This window comes from Oncorhynchus tshawytscha, linkage group LG05 (assembly GCF_018296145.1).
Source record: "Oncorhynchus tshawytscha isolate Ot180627B linkage group LG05, Otsh_v2.0, whole genome shotgun sequence".
Lineage (NCBI taxonomy): Eukaryota > Metazoa > Chordata > Actinopteri > Salmoniformes > Salmonidae > Oncorhynchus > Oncorhynchus tshawytscha.
The window spans coordinates 46931115-46946575 of NC_056433.1; the positions used below are offsets into that span (position 1 = coordinate 46931115).

Here is a 15461-nt window from a genome sequence, read left to right on the forward strand (position 1 = left end):
TGTTTTCTAACCACATCTGGATGGATCCATAACAAATTACTATGGGAATAAATATCACTGAATGACAGAAATATTGAAATAAAGTAGGCCAATGAATGCAACAAATTGATGCTTAATGGATCACCCAAAGTCATCCAAAGTTATAATAGGATTTGAAGCAATATACTTTTTTTACCTTTATTTAACTAGGCAAGTCAGTTAAAGAACAAATTCTTATTTTCAATGACGGCCTAGGAACAGTGGGTTAACTGCCTGTTCAGGGGCAGAACGACAGATTTGTACCTTGTCAGCTCGGGGATTTGACCTTGCAACCTTCCGGCTACTAGTCCAAAGCTCTAACCACTAGGCTACCCTGCCGCCGCTTCCTGCGTGTGGTCAACTATTTCAGCACCTTTTCGCGCTGCTCTGTGACAAGCATGGGGACTGGTCAATGAGATTTTTATTTTCTCTGAATCTCCGTTTGGGTATTGGTTAGCCTACAATTAGGGTGTGGAAAGGATAGGATTATTTTGCTTTTCACTCGCAGTCACTTAGTAGCCTACTCCCGGCCGGTCACGTTGTACAGCGCCATATTTTCCTAATGGAAACCTTGACTGTTTTGTTTTTGTTTTTCTTGGAATAGAAACACCATAATATTAATCAAATGAATTAAGAAAAATTCTTAAAATCAATCCCATATACTATGTTCTTAAAAATATATATTTTAAATTCTCTAGTACAGCCAATATTAAAAACAGTCAAATGCTTCTCAAAGATGCTCTCTGGGGGTCAAACTAGCACAAACTAGCATTATTGGCCACAATGGCTGACACTTAAATAATGTGCCATAGAATTCTGCGGAAGCCCGTAAGCTGTGCTGCAGTATGACGTGACTTGTACGATGTAACTTTTAAAGGAAGAACCACTATAGCATCCGCAGATACATCTGATGTTACCCTCCTGACCTACATCTGACCAAGTGTAAAATAAAAATTTGAGTGTGTTTGTGTATCCTCTTCCCTTTGTGCAGACAGAAGCTGGCTGGACAGACATTGGAGCGAGTCAGAACTTCACCCAGGAGGATGTGGAGTTTAACCGCTTGTGGTATGCCCACACTACTGGCACTGGGTTCAAAGGTCATGACAGCATCCGTTTCACCCTCAGTGACCTAGACAACGAGTCCCCTCCTCAGAGCTTCTTCATCTCAGTACGCACCATCCAGAAGGGTGAGGACAGGACAGCCAAATGGGCACAGTTTCATTGTTATGATGAGTTCTTGCTTAAATACTTTAAGACAAACAAGCACACACGTTTTTTTTCAGGAAATGTGTCTTTAACATTTTGAGGTGGACCATCTCTTCCTCTCTGGAGGAGCCTCATCTTATCAGCAATAATGTAACTACTTTATTAATCACATAACACATAGTCGCGTATTGTCTACAGATCTAGCATTACGTAGCACTTGGCTGGCAAAGAAAAAGGTAAATAAATAGGTAAATTCAGTCACTGAACTTTTCCTAGACAGGTTACAGCACTCAGCTACAGCACTACCCAACAGTATACCACAACAGTACACCTTGTTAACCCACCAAGACACAACAACCTGGGTGGAGCAAGGCACGGCAGCCATTTTGTGCCTCAACGCACCACACATGCATCAGCAACGTCCCAAAACAAACTTTCTCCAGCCGCTGCATCTTGGCCATGTATAATTGAATAGGTGGCTTTCCCTATAGCCAGGCCATCTTTTCCAGTTGGGTGAGCATGACATGCGAGGCGGAGAGAAGCGAAGAGAGTTGAGGAGAGGGAGTGCAATCAGGGGTGCGCTTGGCCCTCTTGGCTCGGTGCCCTCTGATCCTGGAGGAGCGAAGGTGAGAAAAGCCCACACACTCGGCACCGCAGGAAGAGCCACCTCGGAATGTGAATAATTGAAGGATGTAGGGAGTGAACAGACGTAGAGTTTTGGTTGCCTCTGCGGTTCTCTTGTTGTTGTGTCGTCGTCATCATTGCTTGTTCAAGTCACTGCCAGGCTATTATTGAAAACATACCATTCGTACAGGTTTTTGGTGCAGTTCATATTGTGCTGGCCTATCGAAGCAAGTGCAACTAAGATAAGCTGACAGTCCCTGATATCAGGCACTAACATGCTTTATTTGATGTTTATAATACACTTTTTTATCGATTTTTAAACTCAAAGTCAAAAATGAAGCCTTGATACATTTAACAGTATAATAGATGCAAAAAACTGCTATTGCTTGACCTAAATGATGATTCTCCTGTGTCCAGGTGACATAGTGCTGGTCACCAGGCCGGTCACCCTGATGGAGGGAGAGCGGCTCATCCTGACCACAGACATCCTACTGGCTACGGACGGGGCTGCCAGACCGGGGGAGATGCTCTACACCGTGTCCGTCCCGCCCAAACACGGACACGTCCACGCCGTCCAGCGTCCTGGAATGCCGTTCCTCAGCTTCTCCCAGCTGGACGTGGCGGCCCAGCGTGTGTGTTACACCCATGACAACAGTCACACGGCTGAGCAGGACTCCTTCAGGTCAGACTAACACATTGTGGTATTTTATTTCATTTTGTAATTTTTTTTGTTGGACATGCAAGACTTAGGGGCAGATACAAACATTTCTTGAAATGTATTGTCCATTTTCTTCAGACTGACACGTTAGTGGAATATTGGATGATTGAATTTAAACCTTTCCTGTTCATTCAGATTTAATTGGATGTGTGTCTGGCTCAAATTTCAGGCACAATTATGTTTGATAACAATAAAATAATAATATCTCCTTTTGACTAAAAAAAATATGGCATAAAATGTCTGTTGATTTTAACTGAATAAGAAAGATTTTTAGTGCCTGCCCAAAATGTATCACACAAATTCGGACGGAGTATTTGAGCATCAAAAGAAGTTCAGCAAAAAAAATGAAAAGTGTGAAGAGATGAGAGCTCTGCTACAGTATGTTATGTGCCTCTTCCAGCCAATTTGGCAGGAGGCTTGGGTGGAGAGAGAGATGGGGGGCGTATGGCTGACCTGTCCTCTCCTCTGTCTGCTCTCCTCTCCGTCCCTGGTGTGTCTGAGGACGCTGGTTTGTCACCCAGAAGCCTGGCACACACAAACACACACTCATAGAGAGAGAGAGAGCCTGGCTGTGTTTCACCTCAGGGTCAGCTTGGAGCCAGGAGCCTTTCTGCAGCCAAGCCAGCCGAGGTTGAGAGGAGATGAGAGGGGGGAGCGCTTTAGTGGGGGCACACACTCTGCCAATGCTCTCTGCCAAAGAGGGAGGTGATAGCCGTCCAGCATGGGGCAGCAGTACTGGTATTTCTTAACTGACACATTGAACCCAATAGAGCAATCAGGCATGTTATCTACCCGCTTCTCAGCACTCAAATACAAACTAACCACATCTTTATATCCAAAGCATCCATCTATTTAACTGTGACTATTTCTACTGGGTTCTACTTGGTTCTGGTCAAACCTATGCGTATGAGCGCACGCTGTATTGGTGTGTGATACAGAATGTTCCATTTGGAGGGGGACTGGTGGCAGTGTGTGATGGCAGCGGTTGGCGCCTCAGATGGGGCCACACCTGAGCACACACCTGTGCGTCAGAGCAGGGGCCTGGCCCAGGCCCCAGGCAGAAGGTGTTTTCTATGCCCCCCTCTTCTGGTCACCGTGACAGCGGATGATGAATGGGCATTATTAGGAGAATGATAATGCCGGCTGGCATCGGTTGCCATGGCGGCCAGAAAAAGAGTGTACAGAGTACAGACAGGCATCTCTGGGAACAATTACCTAGCAAATATGGGATGGTGGAGATGGCAGATGTTGCACCGGTTTGGCTTAGAGAGGGGGACCTGGGTGTGTGTGTGTGTGTGTGTGTGGTGGCCAGTGTGTTGTTCGTGGTGGCTGCTGGAGCCTAGGGCAGTTCTCAGCTGCAGGGCTGTGTGTGTGAGAGGCAGATTGACTTGGCAGAGGGTTGAACGAGGGCTAAAATCTGTCCACACACACACACAAACCACTGTCCCCATTTCAGCTCCAGTACATTGTCACTGTAGCATGTGGTGAGCCATGGACCAGTCTGTGAGCACACAACAAGACTCAACCAGCTTGAAAATGGGAAAGGGGCCCTTATGATTGACTTATTGCCTTTTTAAATTGGATCTGTAATAAAGCTAGCCTCATCGGCGAATAATGTGATGAATTTTATGTTTTTAGATCACTGAGATTATTTTTCAATTCTATAGCTAATTACTTTCTATCATACAGATCGTGTTTGCCAGTGGCATCATGCAAAAAATGGCCCGATTACTTATTAAATTTGCACACTTTCCCCATCCATCTTTTGCTGTTATACAAGCTGTCCACGAGTTGGCATCTGCCCTTTGAACTGTACCTCTGTCTCCTGTGTTTTAATGGACAAGTCACCGCAGCAGCCCACAGCAAAACCACAAAACCCAACTACGTGCCTATATACATTTATACGCCTAACTACATGCCAATAACCAAACTTCATCCATCCACTTTTCCATTTCCTCCCCACAGCTTCGTCGTCACCAACGGCATCAGCTCCCGCAGCGGCTCCCTGCACTTCACCATAGAACACAGTGACCGGATCCCGCCGTCCCTCAACCGCAATACCGGCCTCCAACTGACAGAGGGAGCGATGAAGTCCATCACACCAGACCACCTGGAGCTCACCGACCCAGATACTGCTGTGGGGAACCTGACCTATGCCCTCACCCAGCCCCCACAGTACGGCAAGCTGCTCCTCAAGGGGTACCCACTGACATTACCCCGTTTTACCCAGACTGATATCAACAACATGGACCTGGCTTACCAGCACTACCAGGGCAGCCTGGCCCAGATTGACAGGTTTAGTCTGATGCCGTCTGATGGTACTAACAGAGGATACCTGGAGTATGGACAGCTGAAGGAGAAGCCGCTGGTCTTCACAATACAGGTGGGCTTTACTGGTTTTTATACTTCGGCAAATCTTGTATGACAGGGACGTAATTCTGATCTTTTTTTTCACTTATTGGTCTTTTGACAAATCAGATCAGCTCTGAAGAAAGATCTGATTTGACTGGTAAAAAGACCAATTAGTAAAATAAATCTAAAATCTAAAAAGTTGAAAGTGTCTCCGAATATAAGCGCTGATCTAGGACCAGTTACACCTTTTAGATCCTTATTATACAATGCTTCCTCCCTCACTCCAGTCCCGAACGGCTTTAATCAACTCTTAATTTTCCCCTAAGATCTTTTCATTTTGATTTCCTTTTTGTCTGTGTACTGTAACTCAGCTTTCAGCTGTGAATGTGTACAAGCAGAAATTAACCTTGCTATAATATACACTGAGTGTACAAAACATCAGGAACACTTTCCATGACAGACTGACCAGGGGAATCCAGGTGAAAGCTACTTATTGGTGTCACTTGTTAAATCCACTTCAATCAGTGTAGATGAAGGGGAGGAGACTTGTTAAAGAAGGCTCTTCAAGCCTTGAGACATTTGAGACATGGATTGTGTATGTGTACCATTCAGAGGGTGAATGGGCAACACAAAACATCTAAGTGCCTTTTGAATGGGGTATGGTAGTAGGTGACAGGCGCACTGGTTTGAGTGTGTCAAGAACTGCAACGCTGCTGGGTTTTACACGCTCAACAGTTTCCCTTGTGTATCAAGAATGGTCCACCACGCAAAGGACATCCAGAAAACTTGACACATCTGTGGGAGGCATTGGAGTCAACATGGCTTCCTGTGGAACGCTTTCGACGCCTTGTAGAGTCCATGCCCCGATGAATTGAGGCTGTTCTGAGGGCGAAAGGGGGGTGCAAATCAATATTAGGAAAGTGTTCTTGCACAGTGTTTCTGTACACTCAGTGTATATGGACATGAAGGACCTGATCCTAGATCAGCATTCCTACTCTCAGACGCGTTGTGAATATGAACCCCAGCTTCTAAGCATACAGTGTCACCAGACATACAGTACGCAGATGTACTAAACGTTTGCGTCTTTCATTTGCAACGGAAATAAAGTTTAAAAGGGAGAATAAAATGTTAGGGAAATAAAGGGATGGAAAGATGAATAATATCCAAATTACCAATCATGTATTTTCTTCTTCCCAGAAGCAATGATTTCACCATGAGCTATCTTTGTGGTGGTATTCACGCAGACAGGGAGAGAGGAGAGAGTTAACCCAGGCCTCCCTACAGTATTGCATACTAAACTGTCAGCCTGCTGGGCTGTTGTGGCCAGGTGGATGAGGCTGCTGCTGTGACACTGTGTTCCTCGTGCCTCCCCTCTCCTGTGGCCCGCCACGCACTCACATATTCTAGAGCTGAACCCGGTCAACCAGGCGGATAACCTGCTGGCCAGCCCACCCTGCCCTGGGCCTCAGTGTGTGTGGGTGTGGGTGGGGGTCGTAGGCAGGCACAGGTGAGGCAGCCTGGCCAGCAAATGTCCCCTTCGGTCTAGCGAAACTCTCTGTCTGTCACTTGGCTAGACCTGCGCTAAGCCACCGTGAGCTAAACAACGCAGGTCCGCTCCTCTAACTGCTCAACCTCTGGCCCCGTTAAGACTGTACTCTGCGTTCAGTACAGTGGCACTAGCATCATGAATAATATCTACAACAGACCTCACAAGTGGAGGACCTCCGAGGCTATAGTACAGATAGTTATTTACACAAGTTGTTATCATGCACTATCACTTATACCCTTAAATATTTTAGCCCTTATTTCTCTACAATTCTTCTCTGTATGCAATCAGAGAGGACTTTATTTGGGCCAAGCAATGTCATAATTTTTTCCGTCTGATGTTTTACAAAAAATAATGTACCAGAACACAATACGCTTATTTTAAGTAATTGCATCTATGAAGACTTGCTGTCTCCTACAGTGGAATTAAGATACTCAATTACCAAACGGTCAATTTGTCATGAGACGTAATCAGAGCACCCTCTTCTGGCCTATTGATAGAAGTGCGGGTGACAGTAGATTTACTGTGGTCACTATCACTGGACATGGAGACCCACACGGTGTGCAGGTTTTTGTTCCAGCCCACCTCTAACACACTTGATTCAACTAACCAGCTGATCACCAAGACCTTGATCAGTTTAATCAGTTGTGTTTGTTAGTGCTGGGCAGGAACAAAAGCCTGCGCAACATGTGGGTCTCCAGGACCAGTATTGGCTGAAAAAAAGATTTGGTATGGGCCCTCAGATCCTCAAAAGGTTCTTACAGCTGCACCATTTAGAGCACCTTGACTGGCTGTATCACTGCTTGGTATGGCATCTGCTCGGCATCTGACCGCAAGGAGCTACAGAAGGTAGTTCGTACGGCCCAGTACATCACCCAGTACATCCTGCCATCCAGGACTATACCAGGCCTGTCAGAGGAAGGCCCTAGAAATTGTCAAAGACTCCAGCCACCCAAGTCATAGACTGTTCTCTCTGCTAATGAGCACGACCTTGTCCACCTCTAGGTGGAGCATGTGGACAGGAATCCCCCCAGCCTGGTGAGCAAGAGGATCCCCAGTACAGTGGAGAACCTCTCAGGGGGACCAGGGGACAAGCAAGGCATCTACATCACGTCACGTGACCTCCAGGCCTCTGACCCCGACAGTCCCGCCCAGGAACTGGAGTTCACCATCACACGGCCGCCTCACTTTGGCTACCTAGAGAACTCCCTCACCGGTAGCTCCTTTTCTTCGAATTGTATCAACTTTATAGATAAACAGAGGGGAAATTAGATTAATTACTTCAATTTTTGGTGATTACATTTAAAAAAAAAAAAAATCACTTGAAATGAACTTAATATACTTACCTGGGTATGTTGAGTGAGAGGTGGTAGGTTTTGAGGATACTGTATGTTCAGTCAAATATCTAGATTGTACCTTCAAGAAAGGGGTATAGTACATGTTACAGTCTTGTGGATACAAAGCACGTCTTGGTGCCATTTGAAAGTACAGTACCTCACAGGAAATGAGCTCGAGTAGTAGTGAATACATCAGGGTTATAGTAGTGTGGTGACAGCTTTTCCCCCGTTCTTTGTGTTTGCCTAGGGGCGTACATCAAAGGACGCTTCACCCAGAGGGATTTGGAGCAGCGCGCCGTGCTCTATGTCATCCCCACCGACATGGAGGTGACAGGGGACAGCTTTGAGTTCCGTGTCACTGACCCCGCGGGAAACACCATGCTGCCTGAAATGTAGGCTTTATTCCATTGGTACATACAGTATTACCTCAACTACAACGTATCCCTGCACATAGACTCGGTACAGGTACTTCGTGTATATAGCCTCGTTATTGTTATTTTATTGCGATATAATTTGTAAAAAAAAATATATATAATCAAATATTTTCATACTTTTTAATTCTGCATTGTTGGGAAAGGGCTGGTAAGTAAGCAGTTCACGATACAAAAGAGGTTGAGAGACACTGCTTTATACTACATAGATACATTTGAAGGTGGGCACTTTCTGTGCACAGTTATAGTGGGTACAATAGACCGATTCACACACAGCTTAGAATCTCCCCAAATGTCATGACTGATGCCATGTAAAAAAAGAAACTGTTCCCAGGTCTGTACGTACTGTATTGTCAATGGTATGACAATGATACTCAGAGTTGGCTGAAGCACATACAGATGGAACGAGGATAAAAATAAAGAGGAGTCTAGCCACGCTTGACCTCTCCTGTTCACTATTGACCGCACCTGTGGCCTGTCTTGCAGACTGCAGCTGACGTGGTCTCGGGTGGAGCTGTCGGCTATGTGTTACCGGGTGTGTGAGAACGCAGGCATGCTGCAGGTGCAGCTGACGCGCAGTGGGAAAAGCATGGACCCGGCCTACATTGCTATTCAGGTGCAGTAGAGTGGTATCCTGAACACAACTCACACCAGTCAACTGAACAGCCAAGCTGTGGACTAGAGCAGCTAGGGTCAAGGGTTACCAGTCCTACTCACTCATATTGAATTGACCTTGAAAAACAATGTCTGGTGGCACAGTTGTATACGTTGAATTGAATGGGACTTGAATCTAAGTCGAAGAATGTCAACCCCTCTTTCTCTGTTTTCAGGTGGAAGATGGTACTGCCAAGGTGGGGAAAGATTTCACCCACAGCACGGCCAGTCTGATCCAGTTTGATCCAGGTCTGTGATGATCCACATCAAAGAGTGGCCAACCCTGCTCCTGTGTGTGTGTGTGTGTGTGTGTGTGTGGGGGGGCGGGGGTTAGTTGATATACCTATAATAATGTTATTAGTTGATATGGCTACCTCCTCTTCTCTCTCCCTGTATGACTGATTAGGAGTCAGCGTGAAGACCTGGAACATTTACCTGAAAGACGACGGCCTGGAAGAAAACCATGAGACGTTCACTGTGATTCTGAATGGCCCCAAGAACACTGTTCTGGGTCAGAGGAACTCAGCCAGTGTGGAGATAGTGGATCCTAGAGGAGGCGAGTTAAGAATGATTCAGTGATTGGTTATATAATACAATTGAGGGCTGCGTTCTGATGCTCTGTACTCAGACTTGCTGTAAGCCTTCCTAGGCAGCAGAGGGTGCATGTTGCCTATGGTTAATTGGGACATTTGATATACTGATGCAGAGTGGTGTTTAAATGTCATGCAAGTGTGATGTCTGGGATTCGAGCGTGGGGCGTCAGCGTGCCACAAGACTTTATGACAAGGAGGCCCGACCTGAATGTGCCCAATAAGTTCACAAATGTGTAATTTTCTGTTCCAAACTGCTTCCTCTCTCGTTGTACTTTACTGGACATAACCCAGGGTCATGTTCATTAAGCACCGAACGGAAGAAAGCAGACTGAAACAGGAAGGAACTACGTGGAATTGTCCAAGAAGAAACGCTCATTTTTATTTTCCACTGCAAAACAGTTTGAAATGTTTTCCGTTGTGTGCCCTAATGAACATGACCCTGGTTTCGCTATCGCTCTGTCTCGCATTCTCTTTCTACAGGAATGTGCGACCCAGAGGACCTGAGGGCTGAGGCAGATGAAAAAGGAGTACCTTCAACCGCTCACGTCCCCCAGTCCCCACAGCTAGAGGAGCACGTCACTGACATTGAAACAGACCTGCTGTGGGAGGGCCGCCCCCATCCACCAAGGGGGGACGTGCCCAACCGGAGGCCCTTCCTTGACTATGGGGATGGAGAGGGGGAGCCCCAGGATCAGGCTACTCCGTTTCACAGCCAGGCCACCAGACAACTCAGACTGCAGGGCAACAGCAACAGTAATAGCAACAGTCGCACGGTGAGCCTCCGAGTTTCACCAAGTACTTGATTGGAGCCCAGCACAACGATTACAATCAACAACACAATGTTGACTTTAAGCATTTATTTTTTGAGAAACTGATGTGAAGCTTTTTGGCAGTTTATTGATATTCAAATGATGTCTGCGGAAGAGAGTTTTCGAAGCCAGGCGTAAACTTGCCATTTACTATTGATTGGTTGTGGAATTTCTCCTGGAGGGAATATGTCAAATTCAACCTAGTGGTTTTATGAATAGTGCCAGCATCTATACTGCATGTCAGCTATGTTTCTCCTCTGTGATTCTAGGTCCTTCATTCAGGTGTCAGGAGAAAGAGTGAAGAGAAAGTCTGGACGGTAAGACTTTTCCATATACTGTAAACCTCACAACTTTGGAAGGAGAGCGGTCAGTCGACTCCTGATAAGCGCAATATACCTTTCCAGTCCAAATGTCTGAACATTGTTTTGAATTTCTCATGATAACGGCGTGCTCTGGTTTAGTTCTCATTGCCACAAACAGGGTCAAGCTGTTGCATTTATCAGGGAGTTGACTGTATATATGTGTCACATTTTATTGTGTCCCCACTCTCCACTAGTTCCATGCACTCACCCCACTGAGACTAGAGGAAAGGAGGCTGCCGATTCCAGAGCCCATCCCCCAGGTGCACCCGGACCTCCAGGTGATCCCCATCTGGAGCTGGTCTGGCCACAGGGAGTTCCTCCATGAGGTGAGGGTGGGGGATGCCCCCCAGGATGATGCCCCTGTACCCTCGCCCAAACAACACAGGGCTGGTCGCCAGCGCAAGGTGAGGGCATTGTTTTAACTAAATGGGAGCTAGTGGGGTACTAGTCCTGCCATGCAGCTCCCCAGGACTTCTGGGCAGAAATATTAGCCCACAGAGAGAAGCACAAGATTGAACTTCACTCAACTTTCTAGAGCAGTGGTCACCCAACCTGGTCGATCGTATTTCAAGGCATTCCTAGTCGATCGCCAAACATTTCAGTTAAAAAACAACGATAAAGCATTGTGTTCCTATTTTTTGAACAATTTTTCTCAGGCTGCTGACGGTAGGTGCACCCAAGTCAGCTGCCCTGGCCCTGGCCCTGACCCTGGCCCTGGCCCTGGCCCTGGCCCTGACCCTGGCCCTGACCCTGACCCTGACCCTGGCCCTGACCCTGGCCCTGACCCTGGCCCTGGCCCTGACCCTGGCCCTGACCCTGGCCCTGGCCCTGGCCCTGACCCTGGCCCTGGCCCTGGCCCTGACCCTGGCCCTGACCCTGGCCCTGACCCTGGCCCTGGCCCTGGCCCTGGCCCTGACCCTGGCCCTGACCCTGACCCTGGCCCTGACCCTGGCCCTGGCCCTGGCCCTGACCCCCTGACCCTGGCCTGGCCCTGACCCTGGCCCTGGACCCTGACCCTGGCCCCCTGGCCCTGGCCCTGACCCTGGCCCTGACCCTGGCCCTGACCCTGGCCCTGACCCTGGCCCTGACCCTGGCCCTGGCCCTGGCCCTGCGAACCGGATATGTGAACGGTTGCCATTTTGAACAATTTCATGTGTCTGAAGGTTCAAACTCTTCCTTCGCGCAGCACCCAGAGAGCAAATCAGGTGCACTTTAGGTTTACCGCTGGCCAATCGGATGGCTCAGATTACCGTGTCTGCAATAAAGTAGCAGGCATAAAAGAAAGCTACAGCGAAGTTGATACTGTGAGATTTTGAAACGTTTAAAACCATGACTAGAGAGAGACTGTCAAAGAATACAGCAAAGAGCTGCTGTTTTTATGAGTGAGTTCATGTTTAAGTTCTTACTCAGCACTGTCAACACTTTGTATTTCAACACTTTCATAAGCCATAAAACGCACACTCTTCCTATTTCCACTCAGCGCTACAACAAGCAGTGCAGCAGTAAAGAATGAGTAGGAAAGTGTATCTATAGGCTTACGTTGTTGTTATTAGCAGCTTGGGTCATTTTTAATATCGAGGAATATTTCACTTTCTCTGTTCATGTGAGTAACGACGTGAATTTGTGCATGAGGCAAAAGTAATGCGGTGTGACTCGACTTTTGCCATCAGCTGGAAGACTGTGCCCCTTTTTGGTCAGTGTCAGTGGAGGAAAGGGAGAGCGGAAGGACTTTGAGAGACGGACCCTCAGTCTGCTGCTCTGAGACTGACCATCTGATGCAGGCACCATCAGCCCAATAAAACAAAAAGCAAATGATTTAAATGTATTCTCACTCAGCTGTGTACAATAACGGATATATTACTAGTGTAATCATATAGCCTACCTCAAATTGGAAATATTTATGTTTTAAAATGGCCTGAACAACAATGCATTGGCAGGGCAATTCATGTAAAGCCAATATGCGGTAATCATGTATTGGCAGTGGTGTGTATTCATGAATGCCAAGGGAAGCCAGGCTTCCCAAAATTTTTTGACCAATAATTACTTTTTTTAAACATTAAATCATTTCTTTCATCTCTCTGTTTCATCATTTTCCTTCAATTCGCAAGAGATCTCACAGGAGAAAGCATCCGAGCGAGCAAAACAGCGCCCCCCTCTGTCTCTCTACGTGTAGGCCATCTATCTGATGTTGTCTGGTCCAAATGAGTATGACATTGTTGCCGCCCCTAGCATTGAACGCAAGGGAAGCCAGCAAGCATCTGGCCTCCCTTGACCAAAAAAAGTAGGCAAAATGAGCCAATCAACATTGAACTAAACTAAGCGAGCGCAACTGTGAATGGTCCTGGAGCACCTAAAAAAAGTGTCAAGGGAAGCCAGCTTGGATTTGGCATCACTCCTATCAAATCCTATTGAGAGCATACGTCATTGACAGAAAAACTTGAATTGTTGCATCTTGTTGTAGCTATTGTCTCTTTCCTAAATTAGCCATGGATGGAGATAGGGATTTGGACTCACGGTTTTACTTAATTCTCCGTACTGGACAATGATGATAACATCAATTCTGATCCAACCATTAATTCATGCACTCATACACTGGGAGGATGGAAGTTTAATATGTAGCTAGATGTAGAAGGCTAATGTTAACTAGCTAAGGTTGCCTATGAATGGAATTTATGCTAGAGAGCAAACATTTTAACCAGGTAGCCAAGGACAACAAAAAATAAAAGTGTGTAGTGTTTGACAGAGTGATAGACCATTTCATCAACATGAAAGAGAGGAGGATGGCATTGGCTTTTCTCTACAGGTAGGGTGAGTCAACATGTTTTTCTACTTGCACGAATGCACACACACACACACACACACACACACACACACACACACACACACACACACACACACACACACACACACACACACACACACACACACACACACACACACACACACACACACAGAGAAATCAGAACCTGGACAGCCACATAATATTTAGCTTACGTTGATTGGACTAAATAGTTTTTGGTATCTTTTAATTTGTCACTGTGTTGGACTAAGCTGAGGTGATTTGATAATGTTGAAATGGCGCTGGAATAGTGGTGGCGGCTCTTGTTTTCTTTGCGACTTGCGGTTACCCTCTGTGGTTTTAAATCAATAGTTGTTTAGGGGTCCGAAAATGTGGGAAACATTAACTTGCTTGACCCTGCTGTAGGTCATGTAACTGTCTGTTACTGTACATGCAATATGCTTTGTTGACTTCACTGGACAGAGGTCGCTATCCGGGTTTTGTGACAAAACAAAAGGTGTGGTTTAATGTATTCTGCCACTGTGTCTTCTTATTGTCTCGGCCTTTAGGCTTATATATCACGGTCGCAAAGCATATGAATGAACCGTTTTTTAGAGCAAACAACGCAATTATCACAACACAGGTTGTAATATGGCTTTTATTTGGCGGGGTGGAGGGCTTGGCTTCCCCAGTAATTTTACCCACGCACCGCTACTGATAGATGGATAGACGGCGCCGGAGGAGATGGCTGACGTTTTACGGGCTCCTAACCTATTGTGTGTGTTTTTCCACGTCATTTGGAACTTATTTTGTGCATAATGTTTCTGCCACTGTCTCTTATGACTGAAAAGAGCTTCTGGATATCAGGATAGCGATTACTCACCTCGTACTGGACGGAGATTTTTTTTTCTTTAACAAGTCGGAAGCTAAAAATTTACTTCAGACACCCGACAAGACCCAAATCCCGTCATTCGTATGAAGAAGAGATGGAGATATCGGGGACGTAGGTCGGGGTGCCTTGTAAGGATCCGACTGCGAGTGAGTAATCCCCCTCTACCATCAGTCCTATTAGCCAACGTGCAATCATTGGATAATAAAATGGATGAGTTCCGATCAAGCCTATCGTACCAACCGGACATTAAGAACTGTAATGTCTTATGTTTCACAGAGTCGTGGCTGAACGATGACATGTATAGCATACAGCTGGCTGGGTTTTTGGTGAATCAGCAAGATAGAACAGCTGACTCCGGTAAGACATGGGGTGGCGGTCTGTGTCTATTTGTAAATAACAGCTGGTGCACGAAATCGAATATTAAGGAAGTCTCGAGGTAAGCTGTATCTCATGATAAGCTGTAGACCACACTATTTACTAAGAGAGTTTTCATCTATATTTTTCGTAGCTATATATTTACCACCACAAACCGATGCTGGCACTAAAACAGCACTCAACGAGCTGTATAAGGCCATACGCAAACAAGAAAATTATCATCCAGAGGCGGCGCTCCTGGTGGTCGTGCAACCAGAGGGGAAAAAAAAGACCACCTTTAGACCACCTTTACTTCACACTCAGAGATGCGTACAAAGCTCTCCCTCATCCTCCATTTGGCAAATCTGACCATAACTCTATCCTCCTGATTCCTACTTACAAGCAAAAACTAAAGTAGGAAGTACCATTGACTCACTCAATAAGGAAGTGGTCTGATGATGCAGGTGCTAAGCCACAGGACTGTTTTGCTAGCACAGATTGGAATATGTTCTGGGATTCTTCCGATGGCATTGAGGAGTACACCACATCAGTCACTGACTTCATCAGTGACTGCATCAATGACGTCGTCCCCACAGTGACCGTACGTACATACCCCAACCAGAAGCCATGGATTACAGGCAACATCCGCACTGAGCTAAAGGGTAGAGCTTCTGATTTCAAGGAACGAGACTCTAACCCGGACGCTTATAAGAAATCCCCTATGCCCTCCGACGAACCATCAAACAGGCAAAGCGTCAATACAGGACTAAGATTGAATCGTACTAC

The 15461-nt window shown here is 46.3% G+C and overlaps 1 protein-coding gene across 2 annotated transcripts in view; it reads left to right on the forward strand.

The window, feature by feature from the left end:
- frem1b (Fras1 related extracellular matrix 1b) overlaps nt 1-15461 on the forward strand; it is a 56177-nt gene that overhangs the window by 35901 nt on the left and 4815 nt on the right. Inside the window, exons 23-33 of one of the 2 annotated variants that reach the window (XM_042321998.1) lie at nt 1010-1205; nt 2266-2530; nt 4532-4949; nt 7470-7680; nt 8049-8193; nt 8719-8848; nt 9063-9135; nt 9293-9442; nt 9960-10252; nt 10558-10605; nt 10845-10976. In XM_042321998.1, the coding sequence (XP_042177932.1) occupies nt 1010-1205; nt 2266-2530; nt 4532-4949; nt 7470-7680; nt 8049-8193; nt 8719-8848; nt 9063-9135; nt 9293-9442; nt 9960-10252; nt 10558-10605; nt 10845-10976 (2061 nt within the window). Of the gene's footprint in view, nt 1-1009; nt 1206-2265; nt 2531-4531; nt 4950-7469; nt 7681-8048; nt 8194-8718; nt 8849-9062; nt 9136-9292; nt 9443-9959; nt 10253-10557; nt 10606-10844; nt 11055-15461 lie in introns of both variants that reach the window. The other variant, XM_042321996.1, reaches the window with a different exon arrangement.